The sequence below is a fragment of the Chiloscyllium plagiosum genome, unplaced genomic scaffold (assembly GCF_037043375.1).
Source record: "Chiloscyllium plagiosum isolate Xiang-an unplaced genomic scaffold, Cpla_swu_hap1 HiC_scaffold_1, whole genome shotgun sequence".
NCBI classification, from domain to species: Eukaryota; Metazoa; Chordata; class Chondrichthyes; order Orectolobiformes; family Hemiscylliidae; genus Chiloscyllium; species Chiloscyllium plagiosum.
The window spans coordinates 65,747,369-65,773,900 of record NW_028270139.1 but is presented as its reverse complement, the minus strand read 5'-3'; the positions used below and the strand labels follow the sequence as shown (position 1 = coordinate 65,773,900).

Here is a 26,532-nt window from a genome sequence, read left to right as displayed (position 1 = left end):
GTTGACTTCTAAATATTGTGCAATGTTGAGAGTTTTACAGTTTACCATTTTAGCAAAAATACTTTGCTCATTTCTTCTTGTTTCAAATAAGACTTGAATGAAACTCCATTTGAGCAGTTTTAAACAAAAATTTGATCAATGACTTAGAATTGTTTGTAATCCATATAAATGTAAAATGCAGTGAATATTTCATGTCTAGCTATTTGTATCCTTGTGAAATTGTGATCAAAAGAAGTATGGATTATTGAGTAGTTCTTCAGTTCTCCTAAGAACAAAGTTAGTGCAAATAAGGAATTTTCTATTCTGTAGTTGTGTGCAGTCAATTAGTGAGCAGCAGGAATGTTGCAGTTCTTTGACCAAGTAATTATTTTGAAGGATAAAAAAGAAAGAACTGTGCATACTGAAAATCTGAAGCAAAAACAGAAATTGCTGAAAAATCTCAGCAGCTCTGGCAGCATCTGTATAGAGAAATCAGACTTAACATTTCAGATCCACTGGACCCAGAATATTAACACTCAGTTCTCTCTACAGATGTTACCAGACCTGCTGAGATTTTACAGCAATTTCTGTTTTTGTTTATAATTATTTTGAGTATCATTCTAAAGATTTGGGTGTATTTATGAGGATGTGGCTGCTGTTGAGTTCAAGTTGGTTTATCCAGTGCTCGAATTGAATTTTCAAGGAATTAATTTATTCGTTTAGTATAATCCAAAATTTTGTAATAAATTGATGCTCATACTTTGCTTTTAAGATATATCGATCTAATATTCATATAAGATGTATATTTCTATTAGCCTCCTCTTCTTGGGCAATCCCTCCGGATTGAGGTTAACTTGCTACCATTCCAGGTTTATTGTGTTTGAGGTGGCAGCTAAGTCTACTGGTTGGTTTGCAGACTTGGTCACATGCAGGGCGGCTGATACTTGGAGTGTTTTTAAGTTTGTACATTTCTGTTTAATGCCTCAGCTCTGCCTTTGCGTTCCCAACAAAATCTCTCTTTATTTGGTGCCATCTCAAACCAGTCACCTGCATTCTGTCAGTCACAAGCCAGGGACTCATGAGCTGATGAGGATATTTGAATTTGTCATGGATACTTTGACGGCATCTCTGAATCATTTCCACCACCTGTATTGAGGTTTCGCACACGAGATGCAATTCCTACACACCAACTTCTGCAAACAGTTAAAGTTTATTAAAGCTTGTACAAGGTAGGTGACCCCCTTTGACAGTCTTCGCCGGAATGCGAAGTCGAGTACTAGTGAGGCACATCCCCTTTATACAGGTTAGTTGGTAATGCTCACAGATACTCTGGCCACTCCCCATAGTCACATGCCACTCAACAACACCCAGTCACACCCTCTCAGTCACATGTTACCCCAGGTACAATGGTAGAATGAGATCATTCTCAGAGATGATATAAATGTAAATACTCTAACCCTGGGGAATCGTTATGCAGATGATTTCCTGACTCAGTGAATCCCCAAGATAATGCGGGTGCAATATACCTAGCTTCAGGGGATGGCTATAAAGCATTTCTGAATGGAAGAGATTGAATGATGGTTTAATTTGATAATTGTAGGGGGAGAGTAGTAGCAAATGACTATCTAATTGAAGTGGGAATCATTCGCATTTTTGCATGACTGTTGTCCCCAACCACTTCTAGAATGTTCACCCAGTGCAGTTTAACTCTTCAATATTATATTAATGTCCAGGGAGATATTCCCATTTAATCTTCTAATGTTACATTCCTCCCTTTTATCATTCTATGGTAACTCCCCTAAATGGGGGCTAAGTAGGGTCTTTGCAACTTACTCATAACAATCCCGCAGCTAGTCTTTAAACAGGTTATTGACACACAGCATGCAATGATTATAACAACATAAATTATTAATCCATGCAGTAGATAGGATCTGCAGGATCCTCCACATGGAAAAAAGGTTCACCAGTAAAGTTTTTAAATCCACAGTCCTTAGTGACCATTTCACCCCCTCTAAGTTGGGTGGAAACGAGCCAGTTATCCACAACCACCTCCAGTAGAATCAAACCTGAAAACAAAATTCAGTCTGTCCTTGCACACCACTCCATGGAGGAATTTGAATCCTTGGATAAGGGGAGTTAAATACTTAACAAAACTGACAAGGCTTCCATCCTTGCAGAGATGCTTCAGATGGGGGATACCAGTGCAGCAGAGTAGATGAATGCTGAATTCTTTGCTGCTTCTGCTCCTGCTCTGCTGACAAATGTAGCAAGGTCAGCTGGCTGTTTTGATGTTAGCTTGATCAGTGAACCTTCATATCCCTTAAATGATTGAAAGAGAAGGGAAAGCTCACGTGGTTTAATGTCCGTAGAAAGGCCACTGACAAAAAACATGGACCTCCTCTTCACCGTTGTTAAATTCTTCACTTTTCGTGCTCATGACTGGCGAGCTGATTGAATCTGTTGGATCAGATTGTGGAGGGGCGGGCTGTAGTCCGAAGGCATGCTTTACCTGTGAATGGAGAAACTCTAGAGACGATGTTAGCTGCTGAAAGTATCTCTGCATTTCCTCTCTATTTCCTTCCTTGCCAAGGTGGGTATCAGTATAAAGACAGTCACACATTTCACTATACTAAATTCTGTCTATTTCAACATTCTCGGTCTGAGACTCTTGAAGTCTGTTACTCCATTCACTATTTATAACATTATCAAATTTTATACAATCCCAAAAACTTAGAAATTGTACTGTCTAAACAATTCAGTCAATTATAAATAACAATCTGTCCTAAAATTAAACCCACGGGGGACCTCATTCAGGTTAGTCAAAAATTATTTTTCTTAAACAAATTAATACTTTGGCTTAATGTGAAAGCTGTCAGGAAAAGTATTTCCAAAGTTTGGAACAGCAAAAAGATAACAAAATGTTTCCTGTGCTTTAGCCATTTCAGAGGCAGCTTCAATTCAGATTTAGATCTCAAATATTCATGGTAAGCCAATGCAGAACATATTAAAATATGTTCTCCAAATGAAACTTCCCAAATAAAAGAGTCAGAATTACAGTGGCAACTTTGGTAGAGATCAACATTCTTTGAATTTGCAATATGAAAGGGGCCATTGGAATCATAACAATAATTGACAGAACTGAAACAGCTCAGCTTCCAAGTTGTACCTGCAGGCAGTCTGTTCCATGCCCCTACTACTCTCCGAAAGTAAAGAAACTACCTCTGACATCTGACCGATATCCATCACCCCTCAATTTAAAGTTATGTTCCCTTGTGCTAGCCAGCGCCATCCTCGGAAAAAGGCTCTCACTGCCCAACCTTTCTAACCCTCTGATTATCTTCTGTCTTCATTAAGTCACCTCTCAACCTTCTCTCTAACGAAAACAGCCTCAAGTCCCTCACCCTTACCTCTTAAGACCTTCCTTCCATACCAGGCAACATCCTAGTAAATCTCCTGTGAACCCTTTCTAAAGCTTCCACATCCTGCCTATAATGCAGTGACCAGAATTGCATGCAATACTCCAAATGTGGCCACACCAGAATTTTGTGCAGCTGCAGCATGATCTCATGTTTCTGAAACTCAATCCCTCTACCAATACAAGCCAACACACTGTATGCTTTCTTTACAACTCTATCAACCAGATGGCAACTTTCAAGGATCTATATACCTGGAAACCAAGATCTCTCTGCTCACCCACACTACCAAGAATCTTACCATTAGCCCAGTACTCTGCATTCTTGTTACTCCTTCCAAAGTGAATCTCCTCACATTATTCCGCATTAAACTCCATTTACCGCCTCTCAGCCCAGCTCTGCAGCTTATCTATGTCTCTCTGTAACCTACAACATCCTTTGTCACTATCCACAACTCTACCGACCTTGGTGTTATCTGCAAATTTACTAACCCATCCTTCATCCAGATCATTTATAAAAATGATAAAGGTGGACCAAAACCGATCCTTGCGGTAACCTCAGGAGTAACTGAACTCGAGAATGAATATTTCCCATCAACCATCACTCTCTGTCTTCTTTCAGCTAGCCGATTTCTGATCCAAACCGCTAATTCACCCTCAATCCCCTGCCTCCTTATTTTGTACAATAGTCTACTGTGGGGAACCGTATCAAACTCCTTACTGAAATCCATATATACCACATCAACTGCTTTAACCTCATCCACCTGTTTGGTCACCTTCTCAAAGAACTCAATAAGGTATGTGAGGCACGACCTACCCTTCTCAAAACTGTGTTGACTAGCCCTAATCAACTTATTCCTTTCTAGATGATCATAAATCCGATCTCTTATAACCCTTTCCAACAATTTACCCAGAACCGAAGTAAGGCTCACAGGTCTATAATTTCCAGGGTTGCCTCTACTCCCCTCACTGAACAAGGGAACAACATTTTCTATCCTCCAGTCTTCTGGCACTATTCCTGTAGATAATGATGACATAAAGATCATAGCCAAAAGCTTGGCAATCTCCTCTCTGGCTTCCCAGAGAATCCTAGGATAGTCTCATCAAACCCAGGATCTTATCTATTTTTACACTTTCCAGAATTGCTAACACCACCTCTTTATGCACCTCAATCCCATCTAGGCTAGTAGCATGTATCTCCGTATTCTCCTCAACCACGTTGTCTTTATCCAGTGTGATACTGACAAAAAGTATTCATTTTGTGTTTTCCCCATCTCCTCTGACTCCACCCACAACTTCCCACCTGCAATCTTACTCTAGTCATTCTTTTATTCCGGATATCCCTATAGAAAGCCTTAGGGTTTTCCTTGATCCTATCTGCCAACGACTTCTCATGTCCCCTCCTGGCTCTTAGTTCTCTCTTTAGGTCTTTCCTGGCTAACTTAAACTCTCAAGTGCCTGAAATGAGCCATCACATTTCATCCTAACAAAAGCCTTCTTGTTCCTCTTGACAAGAGATTAAACTTCCTTAGTAAACCATTGCTCCCGCGCTCGACAATGTCTTCCCTGCCTGACTGGTACATACTTATCAAGGACCCACAGTAGCTGGTCTTTTAATAAGCTCCACATTTCAACTGTGCCCATCCACTGCAGTTTCCTTCCCTATCCACTGCATCCAAAATCTTGCATAATCACATCGTAATTACCTTTCCCCCAGCAATAACTCTTGCCCTGTGGTATATACCTATCATCTTCCATCACTAAACATAACCGAATTGTGATCTCTATCACCAAAGTGCTCACCTACCTCCAAATCTAACATTTGGTTGGGTTCATTACCCAGTATGAAATCTAATGTGGCCTCTCCCCTTGTTGGCATGTCTGCATAAGTTACCTCAGAGATTCCTTAAAGTTACCTCAAAGATTCTGTCACCACCGAGTCCTAGGAGATGAGGGGTCGACTGAGTTAAGTTTAGAGAGAATCCATCTGCATAATTCCAACTTTTGTGAACAACAATCAAATTTTATTAAGCACAGTACAGTACAAGCTTTGGAGAAGCTCTGAACACTCCTGGCCAAATTTGTGAGGCATGTTCAGGGAAGCTCTCTGAACAAAGGAAACAGTCCTTCCTTTATACAAAATCTTTACATCACAGTTAGTAATGCCCACAAGACAACTTACAGTCACATGCCATTCAAGATACAATGCAGTGACCATCTCACCTGCAGAAACAAAGTAATGCAAGTCATCCCTGAATGGCTAGATCTGGTGTGAATTGTATTTTTTTAAACTCCAGGGAGTAGTCAGAACTCCAAACATAATATTCTTATTGATGTTTGCAAAGATGATGATGATATGTAAATCATCTCTGAATGGCAAGGGATGGGAATGTAAACCTCCCACATGCCACCTATAAGACAAAGACATAGCACCCTACCACTGGGGCATTCCGTTTCTTGCAGGTCAGCAGACCAAATTAACTCTTTAAAATCACATAATGTTTTGACACAACGTTACATAAACTGTTGCATTGCCATATGTATGTTATAAATCACTAAGACAAGTCAAAGAATGAGTTAAATATGCATGAAAATAGCATTGAAAGAAGCTGATGAAATAAATTGACCTTGCTTGAATATGTAGCTCCGAATAACTCTAAAGGAAGAATAACTCCCAAGCACTGATGATGTCGCCTAGCCAGGGGACGAAACGTTTGCAACAAAAACTTCCAGCTCGGCGAACAGAACCACAACAACAGAATAGTTAATTTTGAATGTAAGCACAGAGAATACTTTATGCAAGTTATCAAACCTCTGAGTTGTCAAGGTGTAGTCCAAACAAAAAAAAGTAATCACTTCAATGTAATTTATGCTTACAAAATTGCTCCCTTAAGATCCACGAACTGACATTTTGATAAAATGTTGGACGATGATGGTCATCTATATTGATTTTATTTTAACTTATTGATCAAGTGGCAGTATTTCAATTAGATTGTAGGACTTGATTGCAAATATCCCAGGATTCTTCAGCAGCAAGATTTTCAATTAATGCATCAAGAATCTGTTAAAGGAACAAAGGAGGGGCAGAAGAGTTTATTTCATTTACTGGCTCATTTCTTTGGGAGGTATTAATTTTCTATGTTAACACTCCAGTCTCCATGATGAAAGCATATGTTGGGAAACTCAGCAATTCAACTCACTTTTAACCATTTGAGTTAATGCCAAAATAACACTGGCTGTGTGGAATTTCAAGTGTGTGACAGGACTACTAAAGCAGAAAGTTGTCCCCAAAATTTGATTTCAGTACAATCTAAAACCATATTAGAGAGGACCAGAGACCTGCACTCATTAGAGACAGGCAATTGGTGGTTCAACCTGAGGGTCAGCACATCTCAGGCGAGAGACAAAGTTGAGAAGTTGGGATCTTCATGGTGACTTCAGCCATTTCAGGAATTGAACTCTCATTGTTGGCATTATTGTGTATTGCAAATTAGCCAACTGAGCTAACTGACCCCCTTAATGTAGTGAGAACCCTACTTCATCCATTCCTTTTGTTTTATTTTTACTGTGGACAAGTCTTGCCCGGGCGCTGTATGGGTAGCTGGGATATGTGAAGGTTATTTCAGTGATTTGTTTTTACTTTGGAGAAAGAGTTAATTACGATTGTTAGGTGTTGAAGTCCTTTGGTCTGTTTTGGGGTAAAAAATAGTTGAAATGACAGCTGATTTTATCAGTTTCAATAATAGAGATTTAAGAATTCAGTCGTAATGTCTATTGCTGTTACAGCAACAAGATCTAGTGTCATGAAGTAGAAAGAGTGTATGAAAAGAGATTTTGGGACTCCAAGTTGATGTGTTAGGTTTGTCTCTAATCAAGGTGAATATTTGGTAGATGCAGTTCAATGTGTCTTAATGTGAAGTTGGACATTTTAGTGTGAAAAGCATGAAGGCAAAGTAACAATTAAATGGTCGTATTGAGATGTGAATGTGCAAAGGGATTCTGGTGTCCTTAACACTAGTCAGTGTAAGTAGACAGACAGGTGCAGAAAGTAATTAGGAAGGCAAATGGTGTGTTGGCCTTCATTGCAAGAGGCATTGAGCTTCGGAAGTAGGAATATCTTAATGCAATGGCGCTGTACAGCTGCAATAAGACCACGTCTGGAATATTGCACACAGTTTTGTTCTCCCTACCTAAGGCTTAGTCTGGAGAGAGTGCAGTGGAGTTTCACTCAGCTACTAGCTGGAATCGCAGGATTAGTGTATGAGATTGTTTTGACTAGGCCTGTATTCACGAGAGTTTAGAAAGAGAAATAAGATATTGCTGGACTTGGTGAGGTAAATCAGCAGGAGAAAATTTAGAGCACACTGATCATTGTATCATAAGTTTTAGGTTGGCTCAGGCAAAGGACAAGGAACAATCCAGAGTAAAAATGTTAATTGGAAGAGGGCCAACTTTGTGTTAAGGATGGATGTTACCCACATAAATTAGAATCAGAGATTGGTGAACAAAATTGCGGCTAAACAATTGCTGCCTTTGAAGACGGTAGTAGTTTGGTTCCAGCCAAGATATGGAGCCGTAGGGGAAGAAAAGTCGGGACAAACCTATCCAGAGCTTCCTGGATGATGATAGATGAAGCTGAAAATGTATGGATATGACACATCTCAAATAGACAAAACAAGTGAAAATCATGCTCAAAGAGATAGTATGAAAGGCACTGATAGCTACAACAAAAAAGGGAATCCGGGAGTCTGGTATACCTATTTTTCATCATCTGTGCAGAAATTTTGTCACATACTGCTGGAGCAGGTGGAACTTGACCCTGGGCCTATGGCTTAGATGTAGAGTAACTGCCATTGTACTGTATGTGGCCTTATAGAAGTCTGTCATAAGCTTATAAATAGAAGAGGTTGATAAAAGGGTTGGGGTGATTGTGGAAGAAATTAAAAAGAGATTTATACCTGAAGAATGATGGAATGGCTGAGATACTAAATGAGTACATCTACCTTTACAGGTAATTCTTCTAAATTCAATGCTTGCATTCTTGCACAACCCCACTTTATAGAAAAATCGCGCTTTAGAAACAGCGCTTAAAGTGTTAGCGATGTAATCACGTTACACCCAACGCACGTTTTAAAAGTTTGCACTTTACAAAGTATCCTAATTAGTGTAATCACATTACAGTGAATTTGTGTTAACGAAACGCATGCTGTAGCAGAACGAACTGTATTTTCCTTGGCAACATCTTGGCAACTTGCAATTGAGGTTAGTGTTATTAGAGGTGGTAAGTCATCTTGCTAGTTGGGATGCATATGTTACAACATGACTGGCATATGTAAGTGATACCTTCGTTGAAAGACAGCAAGTATAAGCCTGATATCAGCAGGTCCAAATCTGTTCAATCTCAGTAGTGAAAAAGCTTTTAAAAGTGTTAATTTGGAAGAAACCTCATGATCACTTACTCAAATATGGCTTAATTAAGGAAGGCCAGCACAAATTAGGAAGGCAGTTTATGTTTGACTGCATACTGACATCTTTTTTAATGACGTAACTGACAGGGTTAGAGTGGTTGATGTGGTTTCTTTAATTCATTCAGGAAGTGTAGGCTTCACTGGCTGGGCCAGTTTTTTATTGCCTATGTCCTTCAAAGTGATGCTGACCTTGCGTGCTGTTGGACAGAAAGGTGCTGATGAGCTACCTTCTTGAACTGTTGCATTCTAATTTGATGAAGGTATACCCACGTATTTAGAAGAGTAAAAGGCAGTGTTATTGAAACTTCGTTACTTACGTTTCAATTTTTCTACATATTTATCTCCTTCCAGAATGTTCTGTGGGTTCTCTGCTTGATGTTTGAGTGGAGGCTCAACCAGTTTCCATTGATCACTAAGCTTGAACTTGTCCCTCGATGAATAATTTATTTTTAAACTTACCTCATTTCCTCCAAATCATTTGCTGTGGTTACTGCCATGAGAGTTTGCTGTGCTGGCCTTTTTATTGGATATATTTAGTATTTCAGGTCTTATTTACTACGCTGGTTTGTCCCCTCTCTTCTAATACATTGTGTTGATATTTCTGCTCTTGCTCTGAATTGGAAAACATCTTCAACTTGACTTCGAATTTTCCACCCTTCTCTTATGGTCCATCTCTGATTGTTCCCGTCCCTTGCTTTATTTCTATCTCTATTTCTGGAGTTAAGCTGTCATTATATTTGTTAGATATCCACTCTGCCTGTTGCACTGTGCACCCTATAAGGATTGTATTCCATTGTTCTGATGATGCAGTTATCCACAACAATTCTCGAAAGATGACTTGCTTTGTCCCCTCAACGAAATTTCCCGCTTCCCCATCCCCTCTCCCTTGTCCATTCATTTAACCAGCATTGAGTTTCCAGGTTCCTCATGTTCCATTCCACTCATCTATATTCACCAGATCATTAACCACCATTTTTGCCAAATCCATTGTGATGTTACCACCAAATGTATCTTGTCGTCCCCCTGCTTTTAAGCATGCCAGTGAATTGTTCTCTGTAGGACACCTGATCTCCTCAGTCGCCTTAGCACCCCAACACTCTTCCATGCAACAATAGGAGACACAATGCCAGTACTTTTACCACCACCTTCTGTGCCAGGCCCCACGCATTCCTTACAGATGAACCTTAGTTTTTCATGTACTACTTTAAGTTTATTCAAATATTCACTGCTCACAATTTATCATCTATATGTTGGGGAAACCAAACACAGACTGTGTAACTGAGTGCTGAACCTATCATCAACAGTACTATCAAGTAGCACTTGTTGAGCAATAACTTGTTCAGTAATACCCAGGTTGGGTTCTGACAGGGCCATTCAGCTCCTGACATCTTTAAAGGTTTGGTTCAAACATAGAGAAAGAGACTGAAATCAAGGCCACGTTTGACTGAGTTTGGCATCAAGGAACCCTAACCAAACTGGAGTCCAAGGGAATCTGAGGGAAAACTCTCTGCTTGTTGGCGTAATGCCTAGCTAAAAGGAAGGTAGTAATAGTTGCATGTCACTCATCTCAGTTCCAGTACTCAGGGTCAATATGTTCCAATCAACCTGTAGAGTCATGTTATGATGCACCTCCCTCTACCATCACCAATGTTCAGTAGCAGCACTATGTACTATTTGCAAGACACACTGCAAAAATTCACTAAGGTTCCTTTGACTAAACTTTCCAAAACCAAGATAACTTCCATCAAAAAGGACAAGGGCAACAAGTACATGGGAACACCACTAACTGCAGTTTCCATCCAAGTCAATAGCCATTCTGATTTGGCAATGTATCACGAATCCTTCAGTGTTATTGGGTCAAAATCTTGGAACTCCTTCCTTCAGCAGTTCAGTAAAGCAGCTCATCTAGGGATGGCAATAAATGCTTGCCCAGACAGCGATATCCACATAGAATGAATTTGAATAACTGCCTTTGTGGAACAATCGGCAGCAAAAGCTCTTAATTCATGTAATTTGTCATTTTAATTGTCAACATGGCTGTTAAGCTGATTTTCTGTTTTGTGCTGTTCTGATAACACACTATATATAAATTTGAGGTACAGCATCTAGTCTTTACTAATGATGGTCTTGATGCACCAGAATCAACTTTATCCAACTTAATGGTCAATTCCAGTGAATCTGTTCCTTTTAAATAACAAAAGCAGTGACTGTAAATTTATTTTCTTCATCTCAGCTCTAGGATAATTTACATTTACTACTTTTCACCTTTTTTTCTAATTGAATCATCTGAGATCTGTTTTCATACAGCAACAAGTTCATCCATTTTATCCCTTTCGAAGGAAAGACCATTTGCTATGAAGCCCAGAAACAGACAGTCCCCTTCATTGCTCTGGAGGTCACTGTGCAAAAATCAGAAGTGTTTCCTGTGGTGTGTTTTTGTATGTGGTGGGGAGGCTCTGCTTTCTTCTCAACCCCAAGCTGGACCTGAGTCCCATGGAGACAGCATCTTTCAATCAGACTCTGCGAAAAAACAGATCCCTTAATAAAGCAAACCTCAGTTGGACTTTATTAATTAGATTAGATTACATTACAGTGTGGAAACACGCCCTTCGGCCCAACAAGTCCACACCGACCCGCCGAAGCGAAACCCACCCATACCCCTACATTTACCCCTTACCTAACACTATGGGCAATTTAGCATGGCCAATTCACCTGGCCTGCACATTTTTGGATTGTGGGAGAAAACCGGAGCACCCGGAGGAAACCCACGCAGACACTGGGAGAACGTGCAAACTCCACATTCTTGCCCTTCTATTCTGATTGCACCTAATGCCTTACCATTTTGTTCTTGAATGCTGCTAGTATCTCCCAATTATTTGGGTATATTGTTTTCTGTCTTAAATGTTAATTGCTTGTTCTCATTCCCCTGTCATGTTAGTATAAATTGTCCTCAATCGCATGAGCAAGTTAGCAACAATATTACTTTTTAAAAAGTCAGGATAAATTGACCTGCCTATGCAGGTCACATTTCCCAGGAATTAAAAGCCCTCCTTCTGCACCACCCCTCTCATCATGCATTCATTTTCTCTGTCGTGGAACTGTGGAATTCCCTACCATTTTCTTCCTAAACCACCCTCTTTGCCTCTGTACAACTCAACCAGTTATGGTGCTGTAGACTTGAGGATTTGACTGCACTTTGGAGAGGAACCATTGCTGTCACCCATATTCTGAAGTATGACATGCCATCAGATGAATGCCTGATAACCCTTGACTTCTTGATGATTAAGCATTTCCCCTTTTGCCTGCACATGTTTAGCTATGAGATGAGACATGCTACCCATTCAATCTTGTTACACCAACATGATGCCAACTACTTCCTTAAAGTCTGATACCTTGAGTTTTAGCTCCTCTGGGTGACAGCAATCCCTATGTGTGCATTGCTTTGAAATTTACACGTTTCTGGATGTGAGCTTCATATCACTGAGGTTCCCTGGAATTCCTTTATTTGTTTAACCTAACTTAATGAAAATAAATTAGGACTTACCAAGGACCTAAGAAGTTAGAAAAAAATGACCAATCAGTCCCCTCTCCTGCGACAATATTTTCGCTATTCTTGCCTTGTTCCCCATCACTTAAACATAACTATGACTGAATGCCTCCAAACCTCTGTCTGATCTCATACATTTCAACCCTTTGTAAACCTGAGGTCATCCGGACCTTTGTCCTATTTTTCACCAGATGCTGTTCACTTGTTCTTCCCCATGCTTCTTGAATCACATTGGGTTCTGGCCAAGCAGTATCTTGAATTTTAAAATTATTGGTTCATAGTTGGTGGTCCTGCCTTCACCTGTTTAGGCTGTTGTTCTGGAATTTCCTCCCTCAGTCTCTCAACCTCTCTACGTTTGCTTTCCTCCTTTACGCTTCTGCTTAAAACCAATCTGTTGAACTAGGCTTTTAGTAATTTGCTTTGATACCTCCTAATCTGGCTCTGTGTCATGTTTTATAATGCCTCAGAAGTGCTATGGGATATTTTACATTAGAGACGTGATACAAATACAAGTTGTTGATACAGGAAAGGCATGTACTGGAATATTGTTTATTTAAAGAGTAGCTGCTCTAAAAGTCCAAGAAATATTTGGATTTAAATTGTCTCATGGATTACAATTAAATTCATTTCTTCTTTTCTGCATTTCTGTATTCTAAAGCATTAAAATTAAATCCTGAAAATTAAGTTGTATGCATCTGGCATTTCAAGGTTTTTTATTTTTCTTTTCATTTTTATCCCTTGCAGAAAATAGGTTGAATTTAATTTGGGAATTTGCACTTGACAATATGTTTGTTACTGTACAGATGGTGGTGAAAACATTCATGGATATGGACCAGGACTCTGAAGATGAAAAGCAACAATATCTTCCATTGGCTTTGCATTTGGCTTCGGAATTCTTTCTCAGGAATCCCAATAAAGATGTTCGTTTGCTTGTGGCTTGCTGTCTGGCTGATATCTTCAGAATCTATGCTCCAGAAGCTCCGTATACGTCTCATGACAAACTTAAGGTAAATAATGATTGTTGAAACTGAAACATTCATGGACTAAAGGCAGTATTTAGTGTTCATTCTTAGAATGTATTACTTTCTTTGACAGTTACGTTTGTTTTGACAATTTGATTTCTGTGTTCTCTATCACAAAAGTCATTTATCTGGGTCGTCATTCCTACTTTGAAATGTTAACTGCCTGAGGGGATGAAGGCAAAGTTTGCAAGCTTAATGAGGAAGCCGACCATGGTAGTGTGGTATAAAATGCCATTCAAGGGGTGTGAGGGGGTAAGACACTGTTGTCTCCAGTGAGATCAGGAATTTTGAAGGCTACATTGTCTGCCAACTGTTTAATCCTCATAGCTACAAGGAGAACGTGGAAGTGGGGAGGTGGAGGATCAAGTTGTAATGGTCCATCTCGGATTCAACAGCATTGGTAGAACCAGATTGATGCTAATCTGAGTGTGTTCGAAAAGCTGGATTGCAAGTAAAATGCAGAATCTTACCAGCAATAATCTTTTAATTTTTGGCTGAGCCAAGTGCAAATTAGCATTGGGATAAATCGATGAGAAGGTTAGAAAAAGAAAAAAAAGTGAGAAGGTTAAATAAGTGGTTGATAAAATGGTATAACTGCCAGGAGTTTTATTTCATGTAGCAGTGGCAACAGTACAAAGAGAGAACCAGTGTTCTGATCAGTGGAACACAAACTAGCAGATAGGGCTTTAAACTCATGAGGGGTTGAGTGAGAGGATTCAGAAAAAAATAGTGTCGAGCAGTAAGAGAAATGTCAAGGTTAGAGAACAGAGCTAGAAACAAGCAGAGTGGGAAAAAATGGACAAAATATAGCATAACTAAATAGGACATTGGTAATTGTAATGAGGTTGGGGGGAAAACAAGTAAATTAAAGCTAAAGCACAAAATTTGAATGTGTGGAGCATCTCAGCAAAGGCAATAAATTAATAACACAGTTGGAAACGAATTGGTTTGATTTAAGTTTTTGGCACTGGTTACAGTAAAACCAAGGTTAAAAATCTAAATATTCCAGGCTTTTTGATATTTAAATGAGACAGACAAAATGGAAAGGGAAAGGCAAAAATCACAGTTAGAAAGGAGAATAGTGACAAAAAGAAACAGGACTCTGGCACATAGAGTCATAGATGTAGAGCATGGACCCGTCCATGCCGACCAGATAACCCAACCCAATCTAGTCCCACCTGCTAGCACCCGGCCCATGTCCCTCCAAACCTTCCTATTCATATACCCATCCAAATACCTCTTAAATGTTGCAATTGTACCAGCCTCCACCATGTCCTATGGCAGCTCATTCCATACACGTACCACCCTCTGTGTGAAAAAGTTGCCCCTTAGGTCTCTTTTTTATCTTTGCCCTCTCACCCTAAACCTATGCCCTCTAGTTCTGGACTCCCCGACCCCAGGGAAAAGACTTTGTCTATTAATCCTATTAATCCTATCCATGCCCCATGGGTTGGTGATGTCATTTCTGTGGTGACATCATTTCCTGTGGAAAATACCTTGCAAGGACTGTAACAAAAACTACATTGGACAAACAGCAGAAGACGAGCCACCAGGATATGTGAGCAACAACTAGTCACAAAAAGACATGACCCAGTCTAACTAGAATCCTTACGTACAGGTGGGGAAGGACACCACTTCGACTGGGACAACACATCCATCCTAGGACGAGCCAAATAGAGACACGCATGAGAATTCCTAGAAGCATGGCATTCCAACCGGAACTCTATCAATAAACACATTGACTTGGATCACATTTACCACCCCCTGAGAAAAAGAACAGGAAATTACATCACCAGAGGAAACTGCGTCACCACAGGAAATGACATCACCAACCCAAGGAAACCTAAACACACAAAAAGTGAGCCATAGTGCCAATGCTTCATCAGAAGGCTCACTGAAGATGTTACCTAGCATGGTGACGAAATGTCTGAAAATGAACCTTCCAGCTCAGCGAGCAAACCTACATCCAGAACCTCAACCTGAACTATAAATCTTCTCAAAACACGCTAAGATCTAAGCTCTTAAGTCCTACCACATCCAGTCATGAATGGCGGAGGATAATGGGTGCTCCACATATATCCTCATCCTCAATGATGGAAGATCCAGGCACATCAGTGCAAAAGATGAAAGTGAAGCATTTGCAGCAGTCTTCAGCCAGAAGTGCTGAGCAGAGGATCCATCTCTGCCTTTTCCAGTGCTCCCCGCATCACTGATGCAATTCTGTTCACTGCACATGATATCAAGAAACTATTGAATACTGCAGTGTCTCTGACAACATTCTAGCAATAGTACTGAAGACTTGCCAAGCTGTTCCAGTACAGCTGTGACACTTACATCTACCCATCAAGCGAGCATCTGCTTAGCAACAACCTACTCACTTACACTTAGTTTGGGTTCCGCTAAGAACTTTCAGCTCCTGGCCAAATTATATTTTTGGTTCAAGAATGTATGAGAGCTGAACTCCAGAGGTGAGGTGAAAATAACAGCCCTTGACACATCTGCAGGTGACAGTGGAACCTGGGCTTCCCAGTTCCGTGATAGGGATGCTACCACCGTGGCAGAAGAGCCAACGTTCTTCAGGCTAATGTGCAAGGTGCAAAGCTGCTTCACGAACCTTCCCTCGATCAAAAGCTCCGAAGTGGGGATGTTTGATGATTGTGCAATGTCCAGCACCATTCGCGAGTCCTCAGTCACTGAAAGTGTCCAAATGCAACAAGATCTGGGCAATATACAGGCTTCAGCTAACAAGTGACAAGTAACATTTGTGCCACATATGCCAGGCAATGACCATCTCCAGTAAGAGACAATCTAACCATTGCCTATCAATAGTGGTCTCACTGTCACTGAATTCTTCTTCCCCCCCCAGTTAACATACTTGGAGTTATCGTTTAAGAATGTGTATAGGGTATGAGCAAGTAGGGAAAGAGTTAAGTTCTGAGTTTTGTGAAATGAGAAGTTCATCTGAGCATGACACAGGTCAGGTAAGAACTTGCAATTAACAATGGGGTACTGGAGGCAAGGGTAATGGGTTAACAAGGTTAAAAAGCATTCATTATGTAGAGCCATTTAACAATATTGGAAGCATTCAGTATGTAAGGTCAGTTTAACAAGGTAAACAGTATTCATTATGTGAAGCCAGTTAAGGTTATGAACATTCATTGTGTAATAGCAGATGGCTTAATCTTTACTATCGACACTTGTTGATTGTAATGCTCACCCAATCAATATGTATGTTGCCATATCTGGATGCTCCTCCCTGTAAAATGACTATATTCATCAAGAAACTGCTGTTCGAGAGAGAAGACCAAGAACTCATGTCTCTGTGCACATGGACAATCGTTCTCTCTCCCTCCAGGGCCCGGAATAAAGATGAAGGAGGTAAAACCATACGGTGTCTCTCAGCATTTTGCTTTGACTGAGGGGAGAACGAGACGACACGTTGACCAGAAACTTGACTAGACCCACCATATAAATTTAGTGGCTACAGAAGTAGTTCAGAGACTAGGAATACTGCTGTGGGTAATTCACTTCCTGATTCTCTAAAGCCTGTCCACCATGTATGAGGCACAAGTCAGGAGTGTGATGGAACATTTATCACCTAACTGCATGGCTGCAGCTCCAACAACACTTGAGAAACTTGATGCCATCCAGGACAAAGCCACCTGCTTAATTGGCACCACATAGACAAACATCTACTCGCTCCTCTACTGATGCTCAATAGCAGCAATGTGTACAACAAGATGCCTACAGAAATCTACAAAAGACCCTTAGACAGCAACTTCCAAATCCACAACTATTTCCATCTAGAAGGACAAGGTCAGCAGATACATGGGAACACCACCATTTGCAAATATATCACCCTACACTGTTGCTGAGTCAATGTCCTGGAATTCCCTACCCAGCAGCATTGTGGTTCTGTCTACCTGCACTTTGTCAAGGACATCTTGGGGCATGTAATAAACACTGGCCAGTGACATCGATGTCTAATGAGTGAATAAATAGAAAAGGGTTTTGGATGAATTAAGGCAGATTTTATTAGAGTAAGGCAGGATCTGGCCAAAATAGACTAGGAACAGCCACATGACAGTAAATCTACAGCAGAACAGTGAGAAGCATTCAGAAAGGTGCTGGGGAGAGTGTACAGGCCCAGCATGTCCCTCGACGTTGACATGTAAGTCCAACAAGCTCAGAGAACCCTGGAGGTCTTGGAATATTCTGCATTGAAGAAAAAGAGAGAGGTGTAACTGGGACACAGGGAGCGTTTCAGTGGAGGTTTGAAAGAGTACAAAGTACAGGGGGAGTGATTCTCAAGAAAGCAAGTAGAACAAAGAGGGGCATGCACACACAGCACTGCTGGGCAAGGTTACAGAGAATCCCAAGATATTCTACAACTTGATTGTGAGGAAGATCACAACCATAGAGTGGGAGCTTATTAGGGATAAGGAACCAATCTGTGTATGAAGCTAGAGGACATGGGTAGGGTTAAACAAGTACTTATTATCTGTCTTGAGAGAAGGCAGATGCAAGTACAGAATTTGAGAAGATGGACTGTGAAGTTCTTGAAATTGTTATCGGAAGCAAGGAGGTACTACAGGTTTTGGCTCAGTTAAGATGGGGCAGATTCTCCGGTCTGCATGAGTTGCATCTCAGGCAGCTGTGGGAGATGAAGGAGGAAATAATAAGCACTCTGACCCAAATTTTTAAATCATCTGTGGCCACAGGGGAGGTGCCAGAGGGCAGCTACTATGTTTCAACTTTTCCAGAATGGTGGTAGAGAGAAACTAGGGAATTACAGGCTAGAGAGTCTCACATCAGCGGTAGAGAAACTATTAGAGTAAATAGTGAAGGAGAAAATAAATCCCCATTTAAAGAAGCATGGTTTGATCAGGGATTGTCAGAAGGAGGTCATCCCAAACAAATTTCAATTTCTCAAGGAGGTAACCAAGTATGTAGGTGGGGTAGGGCTGTTGATGCAGTTTATGTGGATTTTGGCTAGGCCTTTGACAGACTCCAACATGGGACACTGATAAAATACAAGCTCATGAGAGCAGGGGTAATTTGGCAAATAGGATCCAAAATTGGCTTAGTGGCCAGAGACAGAGGGTGATGGTAAAAGGCTGTTTGTGTGCCAGGAGGCCAGTGTACAGGGGTATTCCACAGGAGTCATTGTTGGGTCCCTTGATTGTTTTTGTTATTCATAAATGATGTAGCTGAGAATCTTGATGGGGGTTGGTGATACGCAAGTTTGTGGTTGACGCAAAAATTGCCAGTGTGTTTGATACTGAGGATAGGGGTCTTTGGTTACAGGAAGATAGAAATGGATTAGTTAGATAAGCAGGTCAGAGGCCGGTAGAATTTATTCCGTATAAATGAGAGGTGCTGCACTTTCTTAGAATTAAGAGAAGCAAGTTACCTATGAATGGCAGAACCTAAGGAAGCTTGGATGGACAGAGGAATCTTGAGATGCTTGCCCACAGATCCCGAGACAGGTTTGTAGGATAGTGAAGCAGGCAAATGGGACACTTGCCTTTTTCAATCAAGGCACAGATTATAAGAGCACAGCGCTGTACAAAATTTTGGTTGGCCGCAACTGAAATACTGTGCGCGGTTCTGGTCACCACACTATAGGATGGATGTGCTTGCAGTGAATCAGGTGCAGAGGAGATTGACCAAGATTCTGCCCAGGATGGAGCATTTCTGCTTTAAAGAGAGCTGGATAATCATGGGTTGTTTTCTTCTGAGTCGAGAAGATTGAGGGGAGACCGGATAGAAAGGCAAGTAGCTGGTCCCCTTAGTCCAAGGTCAAAAAACAAGGAGTAGAGTTTTAAAGTGAAAGATGGGTTGTTCAGAGTCATTTACTATGGTGATATTGTTTACTTTTTCTCGGGGGGTGGTAGATGGTGTCCAAGTCAATGTGTTTGTTGATAGAGTTCATGTTGGAATGCCATGCTTCTAGGAATTCTCATGCGTGTCTCTGTTTGGCTTGTCCTAGAATTGATGTGTTGTCCCAGTTGAAGTGGTGTCCTTCCTCATCAGTATGTAAGGATACTAGTGAGAGAGGGTCATGTTGTTTTGTGGCTAGTTGATGTTCACGGATCCTGGTGGCTAGTTTTCTGCCTGTTTGTCCAATGTAGTGTTTGTTACAGTCTTTGCACAGTATTTTGTAAAAATAATTAGTGTCGCTATCGAATTAGACCCCATCCACCACCCCCTGAGAAAAAGAACAGGAAATGACACCACCAACCCAAACATAAAGATAGAAAGCAGGAATTATCAACAGTGCTTCACCTGGAGGCCCACTGAAGATGTTACCTAATAGGGTGCTGAAACATCTGGAAATGAACCTTCCAGCTCAGCGAGCAAACCTATATCCAAAACTTCAACCTGAACTACAAATCTTCTCAAAACTTGCTGATTCCATTACATTTGCTTTCTCTATTGCCTGCTGAATGTACACAACAGCCATTTTGTCATTTATGCATGAGGATTCTGTAGCTTTCTTTAGTCTTTCTCTATTTAACTAATACTCAACTCCTCTGTTCTTACTGATAATGTGTGTATCCTCTCATTGCCCCACATTATATTCCAACTGACCAGTTTTTCCCCACTTGCTGTCTGCATCTCTCTGCAGGTTCCATCATACTGACCACTTACCTTCCCATCTATTTTTGTTTGATTTGCAAACTTGGCCATAATTTGTTCATTTGCCTCACACAGGTCATTAATATATTTTGTAAATAATTGTGGCTTGAGCACTGATTGCTCTGGCACTCCACTATTTACAGGTTACAGTTCTGAAGATTCTTATTTGATCCTTTTGGTTACCTTAGAATTATGCGTCTATGCTCTTTACTTATTGATCAGTGAACACATTCTATCTGCATGTCTATCATATTGAAGTGACAACTTCAGAGATCAATTGTGTTAGGGGACTCTCTAGTCCGAGGTACAGGCAGACGTTTCTGTGGCTAGCAGCGAAAAATCAGAATGATGTGTTGCTTCTCTGGTGCCAGGATCAAGTATGCCTCAGAGTGTGCTGAATTTTCTCAAGGGGGAGAGGGGCCAGCAAGAGGTCACTGTCCACGTTGGAATCAACAGTATAGGAAGGGAAAAGGTTGAGATTCTGAAGGGAGATTAGAGAGTTAGGCAGGAATTTAAAAAGGAGGTCCTTGAGAGTAGTAATATCTGGATTGCTCCTGGTGCTACGAGCTCGTGAGGGCAGGGATAGGAGGATACAGCAGATGAATGCATGGCTGAGGAGCTGGTGTATGGGAGAAGGATTCACATTTTTGGATCATTGGAAGCTGTTTTGGGGTAGAAGTGACCTGTACAAGAAGGACAGATTGCACCTAACTTGGAAGGGGACTAAGATACTGGCAGGGAGCTTTGCTAGAGCTGCTGGGAGGATTTAAAGTAGTAAGGTGTGAGGGTGGGACCCAGGGAGATAGTGAGGAAAGAGATCAATCTGAGACTGGTATAGTTAAGAACAGAAGCGAGTCAAACAGTCAGGGCAGGCAGGGACAAGGTAGGACAAATAAATTAAACTGCATTTATTTCAATGCAAGGGGCCTTACAGGGAAGGCAGATGAACTCAGAGCATGGTTAGGAACATGGGACTGGGATATCATAGCAATTACAGAAACACTGCTCAGGGATGGGCAGAACTAGCAGCTTAATGTTCCAGGATACAAATGCTACAGGAAGGATAGAAAAGGAGCAAGAGAAGGGGGAGTTTTTGATGAGGGATGGCATGTTCTGAGGGAACATATTCCTGGAAATGCACCCAGGGAAGTTATTTGTGTGGAACTGAGAAATAAGAAAGGGATGATCACCTTTTTGGGATTGTATTATAGACCCCCTAATAGTCAGCAGGAAATTGAGAAACAAACTTGTAAGGAGATCTCAGCTATCTGTAAGAAAAATAGTGTAGTTATGGTAGGGGATTTTAACATTCCGAACCTAGACAGGGACTGCCACAGTGTTAAGGGTTCAGATGGAGAGGAATTTAAGTGTGTACAAGACAATTTTCTGATTCAGTATGTGGATGTACCTACTAGAGAAGGTGCAAAACCTGACCTACTCTTGGGAAATAAGAAAGGCCAGGTGACTGAGGTGTCATTGGGGGAGCACTTTGGGGCCAGCGATCATAATTCTATTAGATTTAAAATAGTGATGGAAAAGGATAGACCTGATCTAAAAGTAGAAGTTCTAAATTGAAGAAAGGAGAAAGTGAGGTCTGCAGATGCTGGAGATCAGAGCTGAAAATGTGTAGCTGGAACAGCGCAGCAGGTCAGGCAGCATCCAGGGAACAGGAGAATCGACGTTTCGGGCATAAGCCCTTCTTCAGGAATCCTTCTTCAGTTTCCTGAAGAAGGGCTTATGCCCGAAACGTCGATTCTCCTGTTCCCTGGATGCTGCCTAACCTGCTGCGCTGTTCCAGCAACACATTTTCAGCTCTAAATTGAAGAAAGGCCAATTTTGACGGTATTAGGCAAGAACTTTTGAAAGCTGATTGGGGGCAGATGTTCGCAGGTAAAGGGATGCCTGGAAAATGGGAAACCTTCTGAAATGAGACAACGAGAATCCAGAGAAAGTATATTCCTGTCAGGGTGAAAGGAAAGGCTGGTAAGTATAGGGAATGCTGGATGACTAAAGAAATTGAGGGTTTGGTTAAGAAAAAGGAGGAAGCATATGTCAGGTATAGACAGGAAGTAGGAGTATACTTGAGAGGGAAATCAGGAGGGCAAAAAGGGGAATTAAGGAGAATCCAAAGGGTTTTTACAAATACATTGAGGACAAAAGGGTAATGAGGTCGGGAGAGAATAGGGCCCCTCAAAGATTACCAAGGCAGCCTTTGTGTGGAGACGCAGAAAATGGGGGGAGATACTAAATGAGTATCTTGCATCAGTATTTACCGTGGAAAAAGATATGCAAGAAATAGATGGTGACACCTTGCAAAATGTCCAGATTACAAAGGAGGAAATGCTGGATGTCTTGAAATGCGTAAAAGTAGATAAGTCTTCAGGACCTGATCAGGTGTGACCTTGAACTCTGTGGGAAGGTGGGGAAATGATTGCTGGGCCTCTTGCTGAGATATTTGTATCATCGATAGTCACAGGTGAGATTCTGAAAGACTGGAGGTTGGCTAACGTGGTGCCATTGTTTAAGAAAGGTGGTAAGGACAAGCCAGGGAGCTATAGACCAGTGAGCCTGACGTTGGGGGTGGTCAAGTTGTTGGAGGGAATCCTGAGGGACAGGATGTACATGTATTTGGAAAGACAAGGACTGATTAGGGATAGTCAACATGGCTTTATGCGTGCGAAATCATCTCTCACAACCTTGACTGAGATTTTTGAGGAAGTAACAAAGAGGATTGATGAGGGCAGAGTGATAGGTGTGATCTATATGGACTTCCGTAAGGCGTTTAACAAGATCCCCCATCGGAGACTAGTTAGCAAGATTATATCTCATGGAATTCAGGGAGAACTAGCCATTTGGAGACAGAACTGGCTCAAAGGTAGAAGACAGAGGGTGATGGTAGAGGGTTGTTTTTCAGACAGGAGGCCTGTGACCAGTGGAGTGTCACAAGGATCGGTGCTGGGCCCTCTACTTTTTGTCATTTGTATAAACGATTTGGATGTGAGCATAAGAGGTATAGTTAGTAAGTTTGCAGATGACACCAAAATTGGAGGTGTAATGGACAGCAAAGAAGGTTACCTCAGATTACAACAGGTCCTTGATCAGATGTGTCAATGGGCTGAAAGTGGCAAATGGAGTTTAATTCAGATAAATGCTTCATTTTGGGAAAGCAAATCCTATCAGGACTTATACACTTAATGGTAAGGTCCTAGGGAGTGTTGCTGAACAGAGACATTGGAGTGCAGGTTCATAACTCCTTGAAAGTGGAGTCGCAGGTAGATAGGATAGTGAAGAAGGCGTTTGGTATGCTTTCCTTTATTGGTCAGAGTGTTGAGTACAGGAGTTGGGAGGTCATGTTGCGGCTATATAGGACACTGTTGGAATATTGTGTGCAATTCTGGTCTCCTTCCTATTGGAAGGATGTTGTGAAACTTGAAAGAGTTGAGAAAACATTTACGAGGATTGTTGCCAGGGTTGGAGGATTTGAGCTCTATAGAGGCTGAACAGGCTAGGGCTGTTTTTCCTGGAGTGTCGGAGGCTGTGGGGTGACCTTATATAGGTTTATAAAATTATGTGGCGCGTGGATAGAATAAATAGACAAAGTCTTTTCCCTGGGGTCAGGGAGTCCAGAACTAGAGCGCATAGGTTTAGGGTGAGAGGGTAAAGATATAAAAGGGAACTAAGGGGCAACTTTTTCACTCAGAGGGTGGTACGTGTATGGAATGAGCTGCCAGAGGAAGTGGTGGAGGCTGACACAATTGCAACATTTAAAAGGCATTTGGATGAGTATATGAATAGGAAGTGTTTGGAGGGATATGGGTGAGAGGTGCTGGCAGGTGGGACTAGATTGTGTTGGGATATCTGGGCGGGTTGGACCGAAGGGTCTGTTTCCATGTTGTACATCTCTGTGACTCTATCTCTCTCAGGTCTACTATTAGCCTCCTCTTCTGGAAAAAATATCTTCATGTTGTTAAATGTATTATATTTAATCTCATTCAAATTGGTATAAAATTTATGGTATTATCTGAACATTCCCCAGTCCTTCAACATTTAGATAAAGTATGCACAAAATGTGATCTTTACCATGACTAGGTTTTGTTCATGTTTGTGTGCATTGCTGTTGATACTGATTGTCTATCCTGAGTTGCCCGACTGCAATGTGTGTTGCCTTCTTTATTGTGGTTTCATGTACTTTGGTGGAAGTGGGACAGTTAAAAATCAACCATATTGGTATGAGACTGGAGCCACCTATAGGCCAGACTTGGTAAGAAAAGCATATTTTCTTCTCAGAAGGTCATTAGTTAAGATGTCCTGACAGTCTTACTGAATCACGACTATTTTGCTTGGATAATTGTTTAGAAATTTTAATCATGTTCTCGAACTGCAATTTGGGATTAAGAGTTCAAATTATCTCGAGTAATTGTCTCATAATATAACCATGACACCAATGTATTCACAAACGTAAGGATAGCTTCAAGGATGAGGTGTAATTGATTTGTGTCAGTTGATGAGCAACAGAGTTTGTATTGGTCTTAGGACATGGGTGTTGTCAGCAAGGCCCGCATTTATTGCACAACTCTAATTGTCCTTGAAAAGGTAGTGGCAAGGATCTATTTTGAACCTCTGTTTCAATGAGATACACTTTTGGTGCAACCACAGTGCTATTAAGTGCTTAATAGTCAAGGAATGGCGAAATATTACAAATTTAGAATTGTGTGAGACTTTAGAGTGAAGTTTTCAGTTAGTGGTTCTGTTCCTGCAGTGCTTGTGCTTCCAGGTAGTGGAGGTTACAATTTTCGGAGTGCTGTGAAAGAAAGGCTTGGTGAATTGCTCTTGTACAACTTGTTCACACTGCTACAGTTGTTGCTGATGTCAAGAGTGAATGTTTAATTGATATTTTATGAATAAGTTGGGCCCATTTCTGGCAAAGCTAGCATACATCTTGCTCATCATTCATCGTGAGACCTGTTGGATAATTTCTGAAGTATTTTGAGACACCGTGTAGTTTTAGAGACTTACTTTGGCTACTCCAGACAAGGACAGATGAATCATCAGGTTTGCAAACAGTTGAGGAAGCAGGTTAGCAGCTTAACAAAGAAGAATACAGAGCACAGAAGTCTGGTTTGAATGGACATGGCAAAGATCTTTCCACTGATTATAGAGACAAGGACCCAAGGGCATAGTCTCAGAATGAAGGGGCGACTTCAGAACTGAGATGAGGAGAAAGTGCTTGACTCAGAGGATGGTGCATCTGTGGAACTCATTGCTACAGAAGGCTAAGTCATTGAGTGCATTTATGACAGAGATGGGTTCTTGATTAGTAAAGGGATCAAAGGTTACAGAGAGAAGACAGGAGAATGGGGTTGAGAAACAAATCAGCTATGGTGGAACAGACTCGATGGGCCTGATAGCTCAATCTGCTCCAATGTCTTACATAAGACCACTTTTAGACCATAAGTGCAGCTACTGATGGAGTTACTCACTGGTTCTAGAGAGCCTCTTGAGCTTGTTTCTTCCTGTTAGAGCTGAAGTGTCACATTACAAGAAACACGTAGATAATTGGTGGGTATTTCTTCCATGTGTCTTGACTAATGGGTTTAAATCATGAGCTGTTATTGCAGCTAAAGAATACATTTAAGAAATTAACCTTTAAAATAATTAACTCCGAATGGATGAGTTAAGAATAGAGATGGCTGGGCAGGTGATGTATTGCAGCTCCGGTACATAGGTGCTGCTGAAAGTTTGTTAGGTCCATGATGGCCATGTGCAATTACTTGGCTGTGGGAGTGTTAGGTGTTCTGGGGTATCAGGAATAGCTTGGGGCTAAATTAAGAAGCAGGCCCATATAGGTGGCAATTTCCAGAGTACTATCTAAGTCCTGTGCAAACTGGTTTTGGATAAATAAGATATTGGTGAGTGGGAAATGAGTTTCCATTACTGGGGCCATTGGCACCAATACTTGGTAAAGAGAGAGCTGTTATGTTTGTCACGGGCTCCACTTCCCTAATGAATCATAGAAATAGGTTGTCGATCGGGCTTTAAAATAATTAGTGGGAGAATGATAGATTTGAGGGTTCACTACACTATATTGTGACTGTATTGTTTACAGGATCTCTCATTAATTCGACCTCATCACACCTCATTACTTCATGTGTAGTTGATTATATAGTAAAATTTTGTGTTCAGTTTTAAGGGGTTAACATCAGAGATATTGTTAGTAAGTTTGCAAATGACACCAAAATTGGAGGTGTAGTGGACAGCGAAGAAGGTTACCTCAGAATACAATGGGATCTTGATCAGATGGGCCAATGAGCTGAGAGTGGCAGATGGAGTTTAATTTCGATAAATGTGAGGTGCTGCCTTTTGGAAAGGTAAATCAAGGAAGGACTTCATGTAAGGTTCTGGGCAGTGTTGCTGAACAAAGAGACCTTGGAGTGCAGGTTCATAGTTCCTTGAAGGTGGAGT

The 26,532-nt window shown here is 41.1% G+C and overlaps 1 protein-coding gene across 8 annotated transcripts in view; it reads left to right on the top strand.

Moving 5' to 3' along the window:
* The window catches only part of pds5a (PDS5 cohesin associated factor A), a 222,221-nt gene that overhangs the window by 33,748 nt on the left and 161,941 nt on the right, over positions 1-26,532 (top strand). For all 8 annotated transcript variants that reach the window (XM_043692752.2, XM_043692731.2, XM_043692757.2 and 5 more), the window contains exon 3: positions 13,210-13,413. In XM_043692752.2, coding sequence (XP_043548687.1) covers positions 13,210-13,413 — 204 coding nt within the window. The remainder of the gene's footprint in view (positions 1-13,209; positions 13,414-26,532) is intronic.